Source organism: Halyomorpha halys, unplaced genomic scaffold, assembly GCF_000696795.3.
Source record: "Halyomorpha halys isolate HHAL.00 unplaced genomic scaffold, Hhal_1.1 Scaffold474.1, whole genome shotgun sequence".
Classification (NCBI taxonomy): Eukaryota; Metazoa; Arthropoda; class Insecta; order Hemiptera; family Pentatomidae; genus Halyomorpha; species Halyomorpha halys.
The window spans coordinates 602,160-623,268 of record NW_027108830.1 but is presented as its reverse complement, the minus strand read 5'-3'; the positions used below and the strand labels follow the sequence as shown (position 1 = coordinate 623,268).

The following is a 21,109-nucleotide window of genomic DNA, read 5'->3' as shown; positions in this document are numbered from 1 at the left end:
TCAAAACAGAGAACAAAGTATTTCTGAACAAAACAAATTTACTAACGAACTGTTCTACATAAAAACTTGTTTTATTGTATACTTGAGGAGGACGATAAAATTGCTTAGGAGAGAGACTTAACACCGTCGCTTTTGAGGGGGATGAACACCCTTGGTAATATGGCTTTTATTTTTTACGAATTATCCGAGGGTTACTGAAAGAGTTACTCAAACACTCTATACTATTTGTGGCGTATAATGCATAAGTTGATGGTAAATATAGATGTTATACACGTTATGCTGTCGAACATTTGTCAACCAAATTACCACAATTTAAAGGACGACAGCTCATAAAGATGAAGTCATTGATAAGATAAATTTTGAAGGACTACTAATTACAGAATTATATTAATTTTTCGACAAATAAGGGTAAGACTAAAGCTAACTCATTGCTATCCAGTCACAACATAATTAGCAAAGCAACCAATACTTGTTCAAGCGTACTTGACCCGTATGGCAATAAAGGTAAAATAAGGTGAGATCTTACAAAGAAATCGGTAATACGTATTGTTTATACTTGTTATAAGATGTGATATCTACTTATAACCCGTCATATTTGTTGTGGTGTTTTAATTTTCTTAGTTGGGTGACTTCACAATTATACCTATATGGAAAAGCGGCAGTAACCTTCACAATGTTATTAGTGAAGGTAATGATCTCCAAGTTTTGTTTTTACAAGTTTTCAAGGAATTCGAAGTTTTTTGTCGAGCTGAATACCTTAGACGAGAATGAGCTTTAACTTGGTTCTTTAAAAGTATTTTCAATGGCAGTGTACGGAGGTATTAAATTAAGTTATTTCAATTTTTTAGTGATTATTAAGATTTTATTATACTAATATTTTCGAATTAAGGTGAAGAGAGAAGTTTGTTAGTTATCGTCTTTGATGTCCATCCATGTCAGAAGATAATCACAAATCATCAGCATAGATTTCATCAAGTTTTAGAAGCAGTGATAGCATTCTGTAATGGCCATTTATTGATGAAACCAGATAATAAATTGGCAATCATTGGTTGTCATTCTGGTTCAAGGTAATTTTACATTTCTTCAAGTTTTCTACCACTGATCTTTATTGTTTTCTAAGATATTTTTTTTCCCAGTGATTATATCTTCTCAGATAAAGATTATTCTGTTGTCCCAACTGGAATTAATGATGGTCAGTATGAACTGTTTGCACACGTTGAAAAATGTATTCGAAAAAACATTAAGCAGTTCCTTGCCAAAATGCCTAGTAATCTTCCAGTAGGAGAATCACTTTTAGCTGGAGCATGTGCTATGGGTTTATGCTACATACAAAGGTATACAATTTATAATTCTTTATTGCTTATTTAGACCATTGACTTGTGATATAATCCTCTTTCTGTACATTACTAGGAAGATATTTGTGCTTGTTTATCGATTGTATAAATGATAGTTGCTAGTTTTGATCTAACTGAAATTTTATTGTAAACTTTTGATAAATTTTAATAGGATTTGATTAATTTTAAATGTTGAGTTAAGCTCATTCCACTTCCTACATTACTTGTCTGTACTTGTTCAGATTGTAAGAGGTTAAAAGTCAATATTCTTAAGGTTAAGTTCAAAATTCTAATTTACACGATTATAAAATGTTATTAATTGAATTATGTAGAAATAATGAGAAAATAGTAGACCGTGGATAATATATATGAGGAGAAAATGGTTGGGGGTACATTCTAAGAATAACACAAATAAGTTAAAAACCTATTTATTAGTGCCAATGTTTCGGCCAGAATTTCATCAGGATTATGAAAAAAAAACAAGATAACAACAGATGAATCAAAGGCTATATTGAATGATTAAAGTAAATAATTGTGCAGAATTAAAATAGATACAAATAAAGTAATGAAAGCAATGGGAAATAAAACATATATATAAGTAATTAAATATGTAAGTAAAATACCATAATTAAGGAAATTGAAATATAAATTTATATAATGTCAATAAACAACGCAATATTAATATCTTAATTTGATAATAATAATTTACAAATTATAGTTGCGGAAAAAATAAAGAGAAAGTAAATATATATATATATAACTAATGAAATCTGTAATGAAATACTAGAATAAAGAAACAAAACATAAAGTTTAGTAAGACTAAGAAGTAATTAGAAAATATGACAATAATAATATGTGGTGAACAAAACTAATAACCTAGGTAAGGAAATTTAAGAAAAGAATAGTGAAGGAGAAGGGGTTATAAGAAAGATAAGATAAGAAAACATAAAACACACCTGCTTGGAAGATGTCAGAAATTGAAGTGAGGTCAGCGGCGCTTGCAGTAATATTCTGAGTTAGAAAGTATGTTACAAGAGATGATGAAACTACCGGAAGGTCTAGAATACGTTACAAGTTACTTGGAAGGGTAAAAATAAGAAATTTAAAATTATTTAAAAGGAAACAGAAAAAAAGGAAAAAGAAGGATGATGACAAATGATTTAAAAAAAAGAACAAATTTTGAAAAAAAAAATAATAAAAGATTGTTCCTTTTTTGATAAATTAAATATTTGGGAATATGTTGACAATAAGTTCTGTTTGTTGGTTTTTAAATTGATGGAAGAAGGTTCTAGTTGGATATAAAAGCTTTCCAAGTCTTTTGTCTTCTAAGCCTTTTGTCATGATAAGTCTTTTGATTTTAGAGAATTTTTAGAATTCTTTCTCGATATATATTGGTCTAAACCTTGCAGTATTAACTAAAGATCTTCAGTTTGAACACCATTCTGACAGTTCTCAGCCAGACACCTTTTTTATTTTATAATTAATATTTATCGAAATTTATAAAGGGAATTAATATTTATAAAAATTGTCATAATGGTTTTAGGATGAAGAGAGAATTACCAATTGGTGATAAAATGAATTCCAGGATTCTGGTACTTACTGGAAGTAGTGATAGTGCTTCTCAGTACATGAATTATATGAATGTCTTTTTTACAGCCCAGAAAGAGGTATGCTAATTATTTACTCATTGCTTTTGTATTTGATAGTTTTTTTTTTTAATTATTGGTTAAATAATTGTAAAGATAAAACAATTTAAGTATTGTTCTTTATCTATCCTATCACAAAAAATGAATCTTAAACAAAAAATGTCCAACACCAGTCAGTGCCTGTTGAGTTGAATGCTGTATCATGGTTGACACATTATAAGTCACAAATTTCTTATTTTGGCTGAAATGGGTTTTCATCTTGTAGAATAACTTGTGGCATTCCCTCATATAATGTGGTTACTGACAAAATGAAAACTTTTAAAATGTTTATTAATTACAACATTTTATCCTCTAGTAGCAGTCACTTATCATAAGTTAATATCAACATTTTCCTATTAAGAAAAAAAATTTCCTAAAGATTATTTTTTACACTTTATGAAATTGGCCTTAAGAAAGAAAGCTGTTGATGCCAAAAACTTCAATTCAAGAAAAATCACAGTTATCATGTTTTACAACCTGATTTTTATACTGCCTGACTTGACTAAACAAAGCGTTTGGACGTGTCCACAGGCTATAGCGCTGGATCTAATAATGGCCACCAACAAATCCATGACCCCAGCTGAAGAAGTAAGGACTGTGGCATTGGCCACTATAGCCGACCAATACCCTGAGCCAGAATGGATTCATATATACACCGACGGGTCAGCTACAGAGGCAAATAAAAATGCGGGTTTAGGTGTCTATAGCACCCTGTTCCATCTGCTGGAGCAAACGCTACCAATCTTGATGGAGAGATAGCTACTATTAGAAAAGCTTACTCACACCAGCGAAAAGAAGATATTTCTGCTGTCGGATTCTATGGCAGCACTACTGGCAATAGCGTCTGGACATCCCTTGGCTAATCTGGAATTTTGTATGCTGGAAAACTATAGAAAGTAAAAGAGAAATACTTAAAGTATTGGTAATGCAATGGATTCCAGCCCATTGCGGTATACATGGGAATGAGGAGGCGGATCAACTTACACGGTTAGGGACTAGCCAACCACAACCACTCCTTCTTATCACCATGGACATATAAAACTGGGCGGCATTGCTAGACCCCTCCATTCACTTTACCAAGAGCGGTGGCAGTGGCATGCTTCAGGTTGGCCAATGGACATGACTATTTGCGGCACCACCTGAAGAGAATAGGAGTGGCTGAGTCTTCAGACTGCGTCGTGTGGAGATGGTGAGATGACTGGCGATCACATATTTACATGTGCGGACTTAATTACAGACAGGAGTTACGTGAAACCTAAAGTATCCTGGGTTGTTTGAAACAAAATGGCAGAAATGCCTCCTTTGGCTTAGGAAAAAAAAAATGTTTTACAACCGAATGCCTCTCTTGTCAATTTTAACACAGGTGGGGTGCATACATTGTGTAATGTAATAGAAAAACTGAATTCAAAATAATAATTTTATTTCAAGTCAGTGGCAAAATAGAAACATAGTCAATTTTTTTAAAGCTTTGACTAATGATACCTATTTGTGTGAACATATTGGTGAATTGAGTAGATTGTATTTTTTCTAGTAATACAGCTTTGAAAACTTGTTTACTTTTCAAGACAAATATTTTTTAAAGGATATCATTGTATCTAGTACAAACTGATCTGCAGTGATAAAGGAGTTACCTAAAAAATACCTTTTCTGTTTTTCAGAACGTTGTGATAGATGTGTGTACACTGGAATATGATCAAGGGCTCCTACAGCAAGGTTGTGATATAACTGGAGGGGCGTATCTGAAAACACCCCAACAGCAAGGTCTTCTCCAGTATTTGATGGTTGGCTCTAATCCATCTACAAATATTTGTGTATTTTTTGTATTATGTTGTAATTATTTCATAATTTTACTATAGAAATGGCCTCTATTTTCATTAATTTGTTTAATGAATTTTGAAAAAAAATGTAGTTTAACTCTCATTGAATGAGTTTATTTTTTAATATTAAGATTAAGACAGTACTTAGGGCATAATGGTTAGCATCTATCTCTGGCTTTAGCCATGAAGTTGTGGTTCAAATATTTTTTGCTTGTGATTTTTTCCTATGGGGTCAAGGTCCTGGGACTAGACCTCTCAGCCTGGAAATATGTCTCAGTGGCTTATATAACATGGGGGGGTTGTACTTTGGTAGAGAAAACTTGTCTTTTTGGGAGGAATCATTTATGGCTTATCTACCATGACCATACTGAAACATTCATATGATGATTTCAGTAATTACTATTATGGTAAATCATTTCTTTCAAGAAATGTTTAACTTTTTACTATTATTTCCACTATTTACTGGGATGATAACACTGTAATCTTCAGTAATTCCCAAGCTGCAGTACAGAAATTATCAACAGCTGGTTTACAGTCATCCATTGAAGAATTTTGTAGAAACATGGCTGCTATAATGAGGAAAAGTGGAAGAAATATTGCTCTGTAGTGGATACCAGGCCATGTTGGTATACATGGCAATGAAGAAGCTGACAGGTTAGCTAAGCTCGATTGTGTAGAGAGCCAGCCTGTTGGACCACTTTCTTATAGAAAAGTGAAATCAATTATAAGTTCTCATTATAAGGACAGGACAAGTGCCAGATACAATATCTAAGCAAAAGGAAAGAAATGGGGAGCCTGCTTAAAAAAGATGAATGAATCCCTAGTAATCTTAGTAAAGTTGAGGGAGTGGATTGCTTCTGCCTAGTAACAGGACATGATCTCTTCCAAAACACCTCCATCAGATAGGCATTGGAGACTCACTGACACGCCCTCTATGCAACATGAATGACTTGGATGGAGGTCATATTTTAATGTATATTGGCCTAAAAAACATTCAACAAGATGCAAACCAACTCTAGACAAAAGTAAACTTATATTGGGCTGCAAGAGAGAAAATGGCCTAATAGTCTATTTCTTGTTGGATAGGAGAAAAAAAACTATTATTTCCTCAAATTCATTATATATAGTTAGTATATATACATATTGTGATGTTATTTTTATTTTATATTACTCATCGGTACATATAACATCACTATTAATAGGTTTTTTTTTAAAGAAATAACATCTGACTACAAATCTTTTTTATTATACAGAAAAATGACACAACAACAGTTATTTAATTATATTAGCTAGTGGCTATATATTTTATAGTGGCTAGGACACATGTATAAAATGAACAAGAATTTAAAAAAATTAAATTGTATTAAGTCAGCCAATAAAATATATTTAATAACTAAAAGATAATTTATGATACAGTGATTTTTTTATTTTTAGTGGGTTTTCCTTCCTGAACCACCACTGAGGAAGAAATTAGTTCTTCCACCACCTGTCAAGGTTGACTATCGAGCAGCGTGTTTTTGTCATAGGCAGCTGATTGACATCGGTTATGTATGCTCTATTTGTCTTTCAAGTAAGTTTTCATAAAATATCTTGTTTTTAAAATAAACGACCAATTGAACTTACTATCTGAACATTATGTTGGGACAAGGTGTTCCCTAAGGTTTCATCTGTTTTAAATTTGGATTAATCATACCTGTTTCATATGCATGATGATTACAGGACCATATGCATCTGATTAACTTTGTTACATCTGAAATTGTGGAAAAACAAATAGAACAATCAATAAAAAAGAAAATCAACTTGACACAAAACACCTTCAGTTTGATAACTTTATACCAACAATATTTTTTATTGCTATACTGTTTATTTTAAACTAGATAGGCTCTGTTTTAACTTGTCGTGGAGTTGTATTTTTGACCTATTTGTACTAGGAACCTTTTTTATCATTATTATGATTTTTAATTTACAGCTATGAACTTTGTTAAACATTTAATAATTTTCTGATGACTCAAGAAATATCCTAAAGAACTGCCTGCTGAGCCTCTCTTAGCTCATCTAGTGGTTACTCTAATCCTTCCATGCCTGCACTGTTGATTTCAGAATTAGTCTATTCGTCACTATTATAATTGGTGTTACAACTATGCATTCCAGAAGGTATAACTCCTTTAATTTAACTGTCAGTTCCTAATACTTATGGAGTTTCTCACCCATAGTTGAGATTATGTGATTGTTTGGAAACGCGACATATTTACGATACGAGGAGTATGGTTAATGATATGATACACTGTGTGGTCTGTAATGATAAATACTTCCCAATCTAGTTTGATGAGACCCTTTTGAAATATCTATCTAAGTATATTTTTATTTATATCTATCTACATTCAATAGATTCAATTTCATCGCTAGGGACAGTTGGAAAATTATTGCCACATTATTACGCCACTGGAGGTACTCTGTATCTGCCAGTACCTCACATCCTCTGGTGATATACTGTATTAATTCACTGAGCATTGCCAGCATTTGTCATTATTATTATGGCTCAAGTCCTACCTTGAAGGCCTATGCAGCCCCAGAGCGGGAATGTCAAGATTAATTTCTTAGGACTGCCAGAGTAAATATTGACTGACCCAGATGGTATTCAAACCCACAATCTCATGAATCTAGCACTCTAGGACCTTCACCCCAATGTTCTCCTTCAGGTCCTCCAGGAACCATTTTACATCACAGCTGGTTCAAAGTTATGTCATTTGAAAAAGAAATTAATTTTTTTTTAATCAGAAGCCTTTTAAAAATCAATTGGAAAACAAAAATAAAATATCAAAATTGAATGCAAATTATATAAAAAACTTAATCGATAAAATAAAGGCTTCAAAATATTGTGTTTACATACACATTTGTGTTGAGGACTTGGGGCTTGTCTTGAGTTGAGTTGGTCTTAAATCACTTTCCAAGGAAAGGAAACTGAAGTAGTAAATAAGAGGACTTCCTGTATTTAAAGAAAGCTTAAATTGCTCTAGCATGAACAATAGAATTATTTATAATTAAAAAAGTTGAAGTTTGTGAAGTATTGTGATAATTATGAATTAATCATATTTGTATTTTATTATTACTTCAATGTGTTTTTAATCTTTGTTTTATTTTTTTGCAGTATTTTGTAAATTCAGCCCAATCTGTACAACATGCCAGTAAGTTTAATTTAATTTTCTATCAATTAGTATTTTTTTATTTTCATAAAACATGAAGTTAAATCAATTTTTTTTTTCAGTGCTTTGTTTAAAACACCTGGACCTCCCCCTTCAAAGTCGAAGAAAAAAAAACCAAAAATGTAGCAAATACTTTTATTTTATAACTAACTATTTTATATTAATATTTTGTATATATTTTGTAATATAAGTTTACATCATTTTTATAGTTGCTCCATTTCCTTTCAAATCCATTTCCCACGATAGGTAATTTTTATATATGGGTCATTCCCCAAATTTATTGCTATTTATCTATCAAAATTGTTTGAAAATTAAAGTTGATTGATTCAAATTCTTTATTTATTTTTTTTTTTTATGCTCCTTGATAGTATTCTGAAGCTTATGGTTTTTGTGACATAAATTTAAAAAAAAATCTTATTCTGTGGAGGTAATATATGCGACTAAGGAGTGATGAAATGAAATTTAGTAATAGTGAGTATTTATTTAGTAGTAATAAGTTTTAACTCTTAAGCCTTAAACAATTTTGAACTTAAAACATAGTTTGAAACTCTTAGCAAAAATGTTGTCCTACTTGAAAATGCTTGAAGCATTCTCAGTTTTTAATCAGAATCTAAAGAAACTAACAGAACTGTTTAGTATATTTTTAATATAGGTGAACTGACTTAATTGGGAAAAACACTCCCATAACTTAAAAAAAAAATGGGGGGAGGAATACCGAACTGGCAAGTAAGAAGTTGTTATATCAACTTATTTCACATCATTTTGGGTGGGCGATGAAAATATTCTCTTTTTTTTATGAGAAATTTAGGGTATGAAAGAAGATTAATGTTGCCTTGTTTATTAATTTCGCAAACATTAGTGTCCTAAACAACCAATTGAGACTTCCATTTGTCAAAGCTAAGAGGTCCTAATTGTGAATATTGAAAGAAAATGAAATATTTGTCTCTCCCTAGCCCCATGGTGTAAGTACCCAGGGAGAGACAAATCAACGATTTTTCATGTTTACACAATAAAATCTTTTTAAAAAAAGTACCATATATGTGATGAGGTTCTGAAGTAATACGAAAATAGGTAATATAAAATTTAAGTCTTATCAATATTGATTTTGTTGAGCACCAGAGAGTGACTACCAAAAAAAATATACATTTCATTTTCTTTTACACCCTGGAACCAAGTGAAAATGTTAAAGAAGGTAACAAAAGAGACCATGTGTTTACTGCTTTCTTCTTGTTAGTCCTGATCACCTCTCAGCCTGAAATTTTTTTTAGTGAGGGTATACTGCTGGACATTTTATAAATAGGCCAGGCAGTGACCGAAAACCGAGTGACTAGAGGTAAAAAGTGTTATAGTTATCGGTATGCTCCATCTAAAATTCAAAGAAAGTTTTATATCAATACTTGAGATAATGCTGGAAAGATCACAGCCATTTTTTTAGATTTACTACAAATGAAACTGGTAGCATTAACTTATCAAGTCTCAACCTCACATTTGTGACAGGGCTAGGGCATGATGAAAAGAGCATTATATATTTTATAACTAAAATAACTATTAGTAATTAGAACCTCTAAGTGAGTGTTGGCCACAAGGAATGTAATAATAGAAAAATAAAATCATTCACTTTTAGGTGGATGATCATTCTTGACTCTCTTATGTCATAGTGAATTGTTGGGAACTAGTGACAAAATTGCACTTCTATTGACTAATTATCGAATTTCATAGACAATAATTAGACAGCTATGTTCAAAACTTACATAACACCTGTTTCTCCTCTTTTTCATAGATTTGTCTTCTCTAAATTGTTGACAATATTTAACAGTTACCCATTTTTTTTAATGATAAGAAAGAAAGATTATTTTTGTTTTTCAACCAGTCCTTTCAATTGAAGCAATATTAAATTTATGTCAAACTGTATTTTGCATACTCAATTTATCATACTTATCTGATAATACATATTCAATAGTACACAGTAAAACAGAAAATTAAAGAAATAAAATAAGAACCAACTTTTCATGTAGGAAAAAAGTCATCTAATTCACTTAGTTCATTTTAATATAATTTTTTGGCTTCATCTTCTTGGTTTAATTTTTATTTCATGACATTTTACTATCTTGACATCTTTTAGTTCTTAGTACCTTTTTTTTTTTTTTTAGCATTTTTAATATTAGCTTGAATAATCAAGTGAAAAACCAGTGTTATTTACAATCCTCTATATTTGTCATTTAAAAAGTTGGATAAAAAAAATTTGGTTATAGAGAATTTGGAGGTCACTCTCTCATAAAAATAAACTTTACAATTTATTTTTTAAATAAATCAAATGGTATCCATGTTGTCTCAACATTCTGTATTATATCAACAGTCCAACACTTTGGCCATCCTCAAGGGCAATCTTAAATATAAATTTACATCTCACATCCAAATTTAAAAATATTTTGTAGGCTTTTCGCACAGGTCATTAATTACAACTCAAATTATTCTATTAATCACAATTTCATTAATTTTTAAAACTTTTAATTTTAGATCAACTTACACTATCAACTGTCATGTATGTTTATATTGGTATACATGTTTGATACTTTCAATTTCTAAGAAAAAACAATTTTTTATGATTTATTGGATTATAAATATTCGTTAACATATTATAATGTCTTTATTTTTGATATAAACAGAGTTTAAGATCAATTCAGTTCATTAAGTCTCATAATAAAAATGAAAACTTAAGAAAACTGAAACTGAAGAAAAAAAAAAATGAAAACTACTGCATTTCATGATGGATGCCACAAGTAGTTAAAATAGAAAAAGTAAAACCATCTTCTAATCTTTGACCTTTTCTTTCTTTCCACAAGTTAAAAGGAAGACTGTCAACAATGATGTGGCAAAATTGTTATTTCTGCATATATTGCTGCTAATTTATAAAAAAAATGTTTATAGAGGAGATATCCAAAAGATATCATGGCTTGCTAACGGTTAATAACAATGGAGTGCTGCTTTTATTTTTATTAAAAATAAAATGAGATTTTGTACATTCCTTGCTTCTTTGACGAAATGTACAAAATGCTGTTATGTAAAAAAAATAAAATAAAATAAATACATAAAATTGTCACTTAAAAAAAAAACAAACTTGTGGTTTTCATCAAAAGTAAACATTAAAAACATAAAAAACTAGAGGACATTAGACATTAATGTTTAATTACAATGTTTCTAAAAAAATATGAACAGTTGCAATGCAATGCAAACAACAGTGTTCTGTTTCTTGTAAATATAATTGATGCTATAATATTGTAGAGACTGAAATGAGTAAATAAGGGACTAGATTATGATCGAACTGTTAAGAGAGGAAATCCTTACTTAGTAAGATAACCAATGGAAAGACAGAGATATGTTTGAAAATTTAATTTTTTTTTTTTTAGACTTATAGTACAGAAAAAAGCTAAATGAAAGAAAACATGTAACTAACCTCCTTTGATAGATCAATGAATTCAGTTCCACTAAGGCTTGTTATTCATTTAAATTTATGTTTAAAAATTATTGTAAAGGAAAAGAGATATTTGATAAGAGGATGCTTTCAATCATTACTGACTTATAAATAAGGAGCAGGCTCTAAACGACAGTTTTTAAGGGGTTGGAGAATTGAGTTTGAGAAGAACAAAAACTAACTATTGCAATGGGGTTAAAAATATGAGTCCGAAGGGACCAAATAGATCTTAGGAGTAGGTATAACTATATTAAGTACACTTACTAAAACTTATGTTTTATTAGTAATAGTTATAACAGCTGTATCAGACTGCAATAACCATTTATTAAATTTTAAAAAAATATAAACAACTTGTATTTAAAAATCATAGCATTTAGTTGCATTTGTGGGCTTAAAACTGATCATAAATAAGCTTGAATATAAAAAAAATTTAAATTTTTGTGGAAACTAAAAAAGAAGGGGGAAGGGAATGATGGCTTTCAATTATCTGCTCAGAGCACCAGCTATATTGGAAATCAAGGCCAGGAGGAAATCTCTAGGTGTCTACTATTTTTGGATAACTCTTTGAATATTTATGTTTTAATTTGTATTAAAATGGTTTAATCACTTAATAAAATATATCCTACCTACACATCCTATACCAAAATATAATGGAACTTGTAGAACCTTGAGAATGTATCTATTTATAAAATGAAAATTTTAATATTTAAAAAAGAATTTTAGTATATTATGGTAATATCTTTTTAATAATCTAACATATTAATAATTGTTAACAACTATAAAAGAAATATAATGATTCATGAATAATTTTTATATGAATAATACTAAATAATGTATTATTGTTTTAAGTTAGACTTATATGGTATTATGAACAATATTTTAAAAGTCATTGTGAACACGAGGAAATACAATGTTTATATGGAATTTCTATTAAATAAAAAAAGCTGGATCACTATTGGTTTTTTTCAATAAAAGGTCAGCTATTTACAAATTTAAGGGGATTGGAAATGATCAGGTTTGCCTACTCATATGAATGAATTCAGAACTACCCTGCATCCATGGGAACCCAATCATAAACATACTTCTAGCTGGCAAGGTAAGACTTCTCTTGCTGATATTATTTCTTACTGTTAACTTATGGTTTATAAATATTTATTATGATTACATGTATTCATTAGTTTCTATTCATTCATAATATTTATTTTTTTATTTTAACGAATTCACAATATCTTTTTGAATCGTAACACAAAAAGCAGATTTATTAAATGCTAAGAAAATTAATTGTATTATAATAACATAATTGTCAACCAATCAACAATTTATTAGTCATTATTTAATAATATAGATGAGGTATTTCTGTTACATATAAAACATAAAAAAATACCAAGAGGGAAAAACAAGTGCACATTCCTAATTATTTTTTCTGGTATCTAATTAACTATTTATTGATATCCTCAGTCTTTTATAACAAAGAACAAAAGTTATGAAATAAGAATTAAAGGAAACAAATTGTTTTCTGTTTTTGGCCTAGATTTGATGAGGGACATTTTTGTATTCTTTCATCAGAACTGTCAGTGTAAAGTGATGGATGAGTTTCTATTGAAATTGGATATATTTTTATTTGGCGTAAATACCCATTCTATAGGTGTTCATTAGAGTTTAAATATGGATCATATTAGTATTTCATAGGTATTGATAAAGATTGGCTGCTTTTTTTTTTTTTTGGCTCAGTGAATAAATAACTTACTATTTATTTAATTAATGGATTATTATTTATTTTTAATTATATATTGCAATTTTTTGTTTCTAAAATAATAAAAAAGTAAATAAATTTTGTGGTATCAATGTCTTTTATTGATCATATAAGAATTTTATAAGTATTGATAAAGATTGGCTACTTTTTTTGGTTCAATGAATGATTAATTTACTATTTATTTAATTATTTGTTTAAATTATATTAATTCTATACTACATTTTAATTGTTTTGAAAAGAATAAAAAGGGAAATAAATTTTGATGGATATATCCCCGGATATAGTATGTCTTTCAACATACTATATAATATTGTTTTTTCCACTAATTTTAATGTATATTAAAATAAACTATTTGTTGTTGTTTTTTACCAATATGTACTATTTTTAAGAGCATTTCAGTACTTAGCCAAATAATAAACTTACATTAAAATATCATTATCCCAGATGTATGAGAAAGATCGAACACTATTGCTGGTAGCTACAGCCTCAGCACTTCCCAACAATTTGAGTTGCAAACTGCTTGACCCTTCCAGGATATCGGAAGCAGTGGGTGTCATCCATGGCGGTTATATCAATGTTATTCCATTTAGGTCAGTAGACTCAACATCTCAATATATCCCTTGTACAGACTCTTCAGAGAGATATTCAGCTGCTGTTCAACAGGTAAAGAAAACTATTTGCAATGTTACATCATTTTACAGAAATTTTCTCTCCACTAGTCATAATCAATTACTATAAATGTAATTCTGAAGTATTATTCGATATTATTACTGAATTTAAATTTCATTTATTATTTGCCTTTGTTTATGTTTTTAAATAAAATCAAGAACTCATTCATCCAATATATTTTTAAATATTTTAAAAGTTTGTTATCTTCTAAGTTCAATTGAGTTCCATTGTGAATTCCTAAAATAGCTGAAGAATAAATTATCTAATGCTATTGTAATTTTATTTGAATTAAGAAAAGAAAATGTAAATTTATAAATGCAGATTTATTTTCATTTGATGAAAAAATATTTTTGTTTTGTGGTCTGCATGAATAAGCCATGAGCTTGTTTATTTGTGCCAGTTGCTCCGAGAATATTTGATTATTAGAATAGTAAGCAACTTATTATTTGTCAAAACTTTTGAGTTAAGTGTGTATTAAAAATATAAATGATGACAAAAATGTTGTATAACAAACAGACCTTCGGCATAACGTTTGCTCTTGGGATCACTTGTTCGAAGATCTGAAATTGATATTTTCATTTCTTGTAAATACTCAAGCCTCTGAACCATAAGCGACGATATAGCCAATAAGACATTTATGAAGCCAATCCTGTGTTGACTTAGGTAGTTACCTGATCTGAAGTTGTTTATACATACCAAAATAACATGAATTGGCAGCTGAGGTTCCCTGAATTCTTGAGATAAATTGAAACTAGAAAGCCACAAATTTTTCACCTTATGAAATAAATACGTGGGTCTTGGAAAGAGTTATTGTTTTCAATAATTTATTAAACATCTTTTAAGCTATTGAATCCAATATAATATCAATTTGAAAGGTTACTTTCATAAATGTTTTATTATTTCTTCACAACCTACCCAGTAGAATATTGATTGAAATAAAAATTGAATTGAAAATATATTTGAATCAAAGGTTATCTGGATAAGAATAAGAATAAGCTGTTTAAGAAAGAGATTTTCATTACTTTAATATAAAAAATTTTTTTTTTTTAAATTTTTAGAATTCAGAAACTTTTCAGTCCATATGAAAAACCAAATGTATGTAAATTATACATTATTTTATTTAACTACCAATGCTCTGTTTCATTATTTATTTATACATTTTTAATTATTTCATGTTTATTAATAAAAGAAGTAATAATTATTTATTTTAATATTTTCAAGGTAATGTGGTGCTATTTGAACTTTGAAGCTTGCTTAGTTGTTGCCTCCAATGTCGGATTACAAGTATTTGACTGCTCTTCTCTCAGTCTCCGCTTCTCACATCCCTGCAAAGATTCTCCTGGAGGCAGGGAACATTTTGCACGTGGATTGGCTAACCCTCCTGGAGACTACCTGTGCGTGGGTAAATGTTTTGTACATTATTTATATGAGGGTTTATGGCTATCAGAAAAAATAATATTAGAAATATGATAAGACAGTTGAAAAGAAATATAAAAAGAAATGAACCAACGATTCTTGTTCTCCAGAAAGTTATTCCTTGTGAAAACATTACTCAAAGTGTCAGATTATTTCTTATTGAATTTTGAGAAGTACAACATGTTACGTCATGAAAATTAAGTTATGACTATCATTACTCTGTAACTATAAGGAAATATAAAACATAAACAAAAATAGTTATAAGTTGGTGAATTGTAATAAGTTATTTGAATACAATACTGATGTTTCTATTATAGTATAAATTATATTTTAATTATTACATTTTCCAGGTTAGTTTAAACATTTTGGCATAGTGTTCAAGAAAACACAAATATATATGGAGTATGGAAAATTATAATTTGTCCAATGTTTTCAGAACAATTTTTTTTCCATTTTCAGGAAACAATAGTGGAGTTGTTAGACTTTTTGGAATGAGTGATGACGGGGGCATGATATTCATTGATAGGAAGCAGGCTCACTCTTCACCAATAGCAGACTTAGCGTGCTCTAAAGAAATGATGGCTTCTTGTGATGATGCTGGGATAATTGTTTTGTGGTCAATCACTCCTGATGAAATGATTCATTGGGCCGAGATTACGAGCTATGGGTGAGTATTAGTAATGGTTTTAATGCAATTGATTCTTTTATTTTTATTAAAAATATGAACTCCCAAACTCAGGAAATAAAATAGGGTTTTACTAGTTACCTGGTTATAGCAATAAAATGTTTTAACTGGGTGTAACAATAAAATGGGTGTGATTTATTTAATTTCTGAAACATCATGAAGTTAGTCACATTGAATAGGATAATAAGAAGGGTTGTTTTGATTGTTGGGTTGTTGATTTAAACATATTGAGTTAGCAATATTCAAGCCACTGAAAGTATATGATTTTGATGATCTAAAGATAAATTTCTCTCGTTGGCACAATTAAATATGCTACACCAACTTATTTGTGTTTCATTTGGACCGCACCCCCAACCATCATCTCCTAGTAATAGATTTCTCTCTTTTCTACATATTTAAATTTCTAATGAAATTATAATCAATCATCTTTCAACTATATTATTTATTTCATTACCTCCATAAACTGAAAGTATATAAAGAAATACTAGTCTCTCAAGATTTTTCTATCAATTTTGCGTGTTTATTAAATAAATTTTAATGATAAGCCAAGTATCACGAGCATTTTTTTTTATTCCTTAAAACTTTTTAATTATTTGATCAATAATTTAATATTTATAAAAAATTAAATATTTATAAAAAAATGTTGTTAACTTTCAGATCTGCATGTACCAGTGTAGAAGTATGGCGTGGTCTGGTGGTTGCTGCATATGGTTCTGGTCACATAAGAATCTTCTCTGTTGATCATCGAAGAAGGGAGGTAACTCTATCTATCGAGATTGCAGCACATGCTAAATGGATAACTGCATTGGATATTGCTCCAGAGTCTGGACTTGTCCTTTCAGTTTCAGAGGATTCATTTGCAAAAGTTTGGCAAATATCTGGAACACCAGATAATGTAGTAAGATCAATTTTTTTTTTTTACTGAATAAAGATTTCGAATTGGAAACATCAAAGTATTTTCTCCTTTTTTTTTTTTTTTAGATTATTAATATTTTCATAAAGATTAATAAATTGCTGTCTGATAGGCTGGGACACCTTTTTGCTTGCTTATTTTTTAATCTTGAGAAGGTGATTAGATACTTGGCAATGCTGACCACTGAAACAGTGTTGATGAGAACAGTATGACTATTGAAATATGCTAATAATACTGTGTAATGTCTTGCAATATTTCACTAATAAGAACAAAGTTCTTTCTGCCATTAAAAAATAAATATCTATTAATGAGAAGATATACTGTTGCTCTCATGCAATGATTTATTCCCAGAAATAAAGCAGCAAATAAAGGATGCAATTTTGTGCAGTTTTTGCCTCCTAAAAGATCTTAAGAAGAAGTTATTACAATAATATATACAAATAAATCAATTGTGTATAAAACATTCAAGCATACTTTGTGTAAGAAACTGGTTAGAGATTGTGCATGTACTATTTAAATAGTTAAGATCTACTTTAACCTTTTGATTTTAGCGTTACGTATTTTTAGATGTATTATTATATTCCAAGGGAAAATAAATACAAAAATTACTTACAAAACTTTAGTAACTAAAAATTACTTTATTTAAAATCATCTCTAGGTGGAAGTGGCTTGCTAGGATCAGAAAGGGAATTTTATCTGTAAAGACTTAAGGTATTCTTGTTAAACTTCCTCTGATAAAGTTTAAATCCAAGCTATAAAGGAAAACATTTTGAAAATTTCGGAATCTTCTTTGTTACCACTCTTACGTGGTTGATCCTATGGTGTCAGGGTGAAATAAAATTGATTAAATTAAGAAGATGTTCTGGGTGTCAGTCCAGCTTTTTACCAGTAATACATAAATTAAATAAAATCTGAACTATTTAATTATTTTTAGGCTACTTTTATCCCAGAATACAATTATTTTTCATTTCTAGAATATCGCTGATTGACCTTGTGTAGTAATGAAAGGAAGATGGGACGCGGTCAAAGAAAAACTCAAATAGTGATTAAACTATTTATATTGAGCCAACGTACATAACGAGCAACCAATATTGAGCCTTACGTTGCAAGGGTTCATCAGGGCTAAAATAGACACAAACACGTAAATGATGTAAATGTAAATTAACAAAGTAAATGAAAAATTAAAAAGATGTAGAACGAAACGTACTTTGTTCATTTATGTTTACATCATTTACGTGTTTGTATCTATTTTAGCCCTGATGAAGCCCTGCAATGTGGGGCAAAACGTGGGCTCAATATAAATAGTTTAATCACTATTTGAGTTTTTCTTTGACGGCGCATCTTTCTTTCATTTTTCATTTCAGTTCTAGTAGAAACTGTTTATTCTAAATAAGGAACTATTTAATTTCTAGAATTTCAGATGTTATCCTTTTGGTCTCTTAGGACATTTTAAAAGTAAGTTTGTTATTCAATAAATTAAATCCATTGTGTATAAAACACATATCCACAAACATACTTAATTCATCACTATACAATCCTCTCGGTTAAGAACCCTATTATCAAGTAAAAAACAGACTAAATTCTAATTGACTATTAGGTGTACTATTAAGAAATTATAATTGATTAAATTAATTTACAAGTATCTGAAGTTCCTCACTAAAAATACTATGTGCATATATTATTTTTCATTCTACAGCAATGGAAAATTAATTATAATAAATAATTATTAACATTTTTCTTTCATTTAGTATATGCAATTTTTCCTATCAGCACTGCTAATTCTTTTTTAAATTAAATTTTTCTTATATAATTTTTTTTTCAGGTTGTAGTTCATAGGTTTTCTTCCCAAGTGAAAGATTGTATGCTTGTAGGAGGAAGATTTCTTACCCTATCCGGTTCCTTATTTGCAGTGTCCATTTATGACAGCAATTTAGTTCAGTGTTTTAAGATGTGATTAAACTTCCAAATAAAATAATTTTTAAAACTATTAAAAGTGCTTAATTCTCCTCGAATTCCTTTTCCCATAATCTGATTCTGGACCAGAATAGATTTAAGAACAGGAGGTATCTGTCAAGTGCCTGCTTAGTGTTCTAAATTTTTTATTCTTTATATAAATCTTATAACATACTAAAAAAAGTAAATCATTAAGAAGTATATTGGCATATTTATACGTTGTTGAAATTGTTATCGGAAGATTAAAAATTTAAGATAATGAAGAAAAGTACTTAAATTTAATTAAATAGACTGATTTTAATGGTATTCTATATGTATATGTATATATTACCTAATATACATTAATGATCAAATTTACTAGCAGGTTTATATACAATGCACTGGCTGGAATAATGTTTAATGAAATGGATGATTGATGATTTGAATTAAGTGATTAGGTTCAGAAGTAGGAGTGTGATATAACTTTCTATTAATTTATTTAAATCTACATTTTTAGAATATCATAAAAAATACTAAGCAAAGAAAATATAAACTTATGTTGAAAATAATTATATTTACAACTATTATGTTGTCTAATATATGTAATTAATTATATTATACATAAATGGAAAGAGTATAATCTAATAATTAACTTCTTTAGCTGATTGCTGGTTCAGATTTCAAAAATGAAGCAATTTAGATCAATGGATGCCTAACATATTGAGAAATGAAGATATTGATAGTTATGTTTTATAGGTTAATGAAACTCATTTAGGAGTCCGAGAAAACAATTGACAGGAAAATTTTCAAGCTTACAAAGTTTTAATCCAAGGGTGGGATAAATAACCAAGGAATTGAAGAAAATAGAAGAATCTAATGATGTTTTTGATGTAACAGAAGATAGATAAGCAAAATTGTATAGTAAATGACTTGTGTATAATAAAATAAATAGTACACTTGCTGCAAGTGTAAGTGAAACAAAATGATTTATGTATTATCTCATTGCATCTCAATTACTTTTTTTAATTAAAATTAAATATTCCCCATTAATCTTATAATTTATTCATGTTTGGATGAATAACAAAGAAAATCTATTGTAATATTTAAAACACTTCTTATTCAACATTTCATGAAAAAAAATTTAGTTGTATCCCTTAGATTTTATTTATTTAAAAATTAGGATTGAAACCATAATGGAATAGACACTCACCGTTACTGTGAAAATAGGGACTCAGAGTTCTTCACCAGAAGAGGAGATGTAAATGAGGGAACGTGACCCTCAGTGTCCTTCGTTATATTTTGGATGGGGATGTCCTATTAATTGCCAGAATCAGGATCCCAACATGCTGCTCCTTTGTGTGTCCTTTTCTCTTCTTGGGTCGGAAGTCCTTATCGTAAATGGTGGCAATAACCACAGACTGAGCGGGTTCTTCTGCTGAATAGTTAAACTTCTTAGAAACTTAAATTCCTTAGAAATCTAAATGCATGAAACATTCTAATTAAAAATTTGTTTTCACTGTAATGAAAAGCATGTTTTAAATTTTTGTTTAATATTTAAGAAAATCATCCTTAAATCCATACTTTAGTAAAATTATAGAAATGATTTTTATATGAACCTTGTTTTTATTATTGATATTTTATTAATTGAGTTTCCAGATTTTTAATATGTTTTTTAATATTATTTACATCCATTACCTTTACTTATTCATTTCATGATATAGGTTATACCTCCAATTAAAACTAATTTCATGGCTTTAATTAAACAAAACACTTTTATTATGTAAAATTAAATAATTTCAGAATAAAATGTCACCTGATATCTGTTTTAGCATCAGGCCAAGTTTATCAACTTCATAATAGATCCAATTTATAAGGATATAGTGGGATAATGATTTTGAAAAGTTTAGGTATAATATTAAATTAGAAAAACAATTTATTTTTCAATTTAAAAATTCTTTAACAATTTTTTTTCCTAGGATTTTATGTATGTATAAATTTTATAGAAATGTATTATTATGTATAATCCTTATTTTAGTGCATATAGTTAATAAAAATCTGGAGATTAGTAACACCCACTTAAAAAAAATTGTAATTATAAAGATAGTTGGAAATTAATTAATAACATATTTTAAAATAAATAAATAATTGAAATTACATGATTATATTTAATTTTTTTAAATATATATTAAGAATATTGAAGTCCATTGTTTCCATTTTGTATAAAAACAGA

General features: G+C 29.0%; 2 protein-coding genes and 1 long non-coding RNA gene across 5 annotated transcripts; 2 read left to right on the top strand and 1 right to left on the bottom strand.

The window, feature by feature from the left end:
• Window positions 1–661: 661 nt before the first annotated feature.
• Window positions 662–8,243, top strand: Tfb4 (transcription factor B4). 2 transcript variants are annotated; one of them, XM_014424631.3, is made up of 8 exons: window positions 662–818; window positions 890–1,067; window positions 1,137–1,334; window positions 2,878–3,001; window positions 4,678–4,830; window positions 6,271–6,406; window positions 7,985–8,021; window positions 8,102–8,243. In XM_014424631.3, the coding sequence occupies exons 1-8, from the start codon at window positions 803–805 to the stop codon at window positions 8,163–8,165; spliced, it is 906 nt and encodes a 301-aa protein (XP_014280117.1). In that variant the 5' UTR covers window positions 662–802; the 3' UTR covers window positions 8,166–8,243. The 2 variants fall into 2 exon arrangements, with proteins under 2 accessions (XP_014280117.1, XP_014280118.1); XM_014424632.3 differs by having other exon boundaries at window positions 663–818; window positions 4,678–4,800.
• A 4,312-nt stretch (window positions 8,244–12,555) lies between these two features.
• Window positions 12,556–18,928, top strand: LOC106683271 (WD repeat-containing protein 54). Its single transcript, XM_024359216.2, has 6 exons — window positions 12,556–12,607; window positions 13,709–13,927; window positions 15,155–15,335; window positions 15,809–16,016; window positions 16,692–16,932; window positions 18,770–18,928. The coding sequence occupies exons 2-6, from the start codon at window positions 13,709–13,711 to the stop codon at window positions 18,899–18,901; spliced, it is 981 nt and encodes a 326-aa protein (XP_024214984.1). The 5' UTR covers window positions 12,556–12,607; the 3' UTR covers window positions 18,902–18,928.
• On the bottom strand, window positions 15,186–20,858 carry LOC112210294 (uncharacterized). Of its 2 annotated transcripts, XR_002945083.2 has the most exons (4): window positions 20,575–20,697; window positions 20,090–20,314; window positions 16,704–16,912; window positions 15,186–15,325 (listed from the first exon to the last, which is right to left on the bottom strand). It is a non-coding gene; the product is annotated as an uncharacterized lncRNA (long non-coding RNA). The 2 variants fall into 2 exon arrangements; XR_010843336.1 differs by lacking the exon at window positions 15,186–15,325 and having other exon boundaries at window positions 16,777–16,912; window positions 20,090–20,356; window positions 20,693–20,858.
• Between the last annotated feature and the right edge of the window lie 251 nt (window positions 20,859–21,109).

Bases quoted from the DNA above. Each gene is read 5' to 3' on its own strand.
- Tfb4 (XM_014424631.3), top strand. The intron at 3,002-4,677 runs GTATGCTAATTA...TCTGTTTTTCAG, and splicing joins TTTTTACAGCCCAGAAAGAG to AACGTTGTGATAGATGTGTG. The intron at 8,022-8,101 runs GTAAGTTTAATT...TTTTTTTTTCAG, and splicing joins CCAATCTGTACAACATGCCA to TGCTTTGTTTAAAACACCTG.
- LOC106683271 (XM_024359216.2), top strand. From the start codon at position 13,709: ATGTATGAGAAAGATCGAACACTATTGCTGGTAGCTACAGCCTCAGCA. The intron at 13,928-15,154 runs GTAAAGAAAACT...AATATTTTCAAG, and splicing joins ATTCAGCTGCTGTTCAACAG to GTAATGTGGTGCTATTTGAA. The intron at 15,336-15,808 runs GTAAATGTTTTG...TTCCATTTTCAG, and splicing joins TGGAGACTACCTGTGCGTGG to GAAACAATAGTGGAGTTGTT.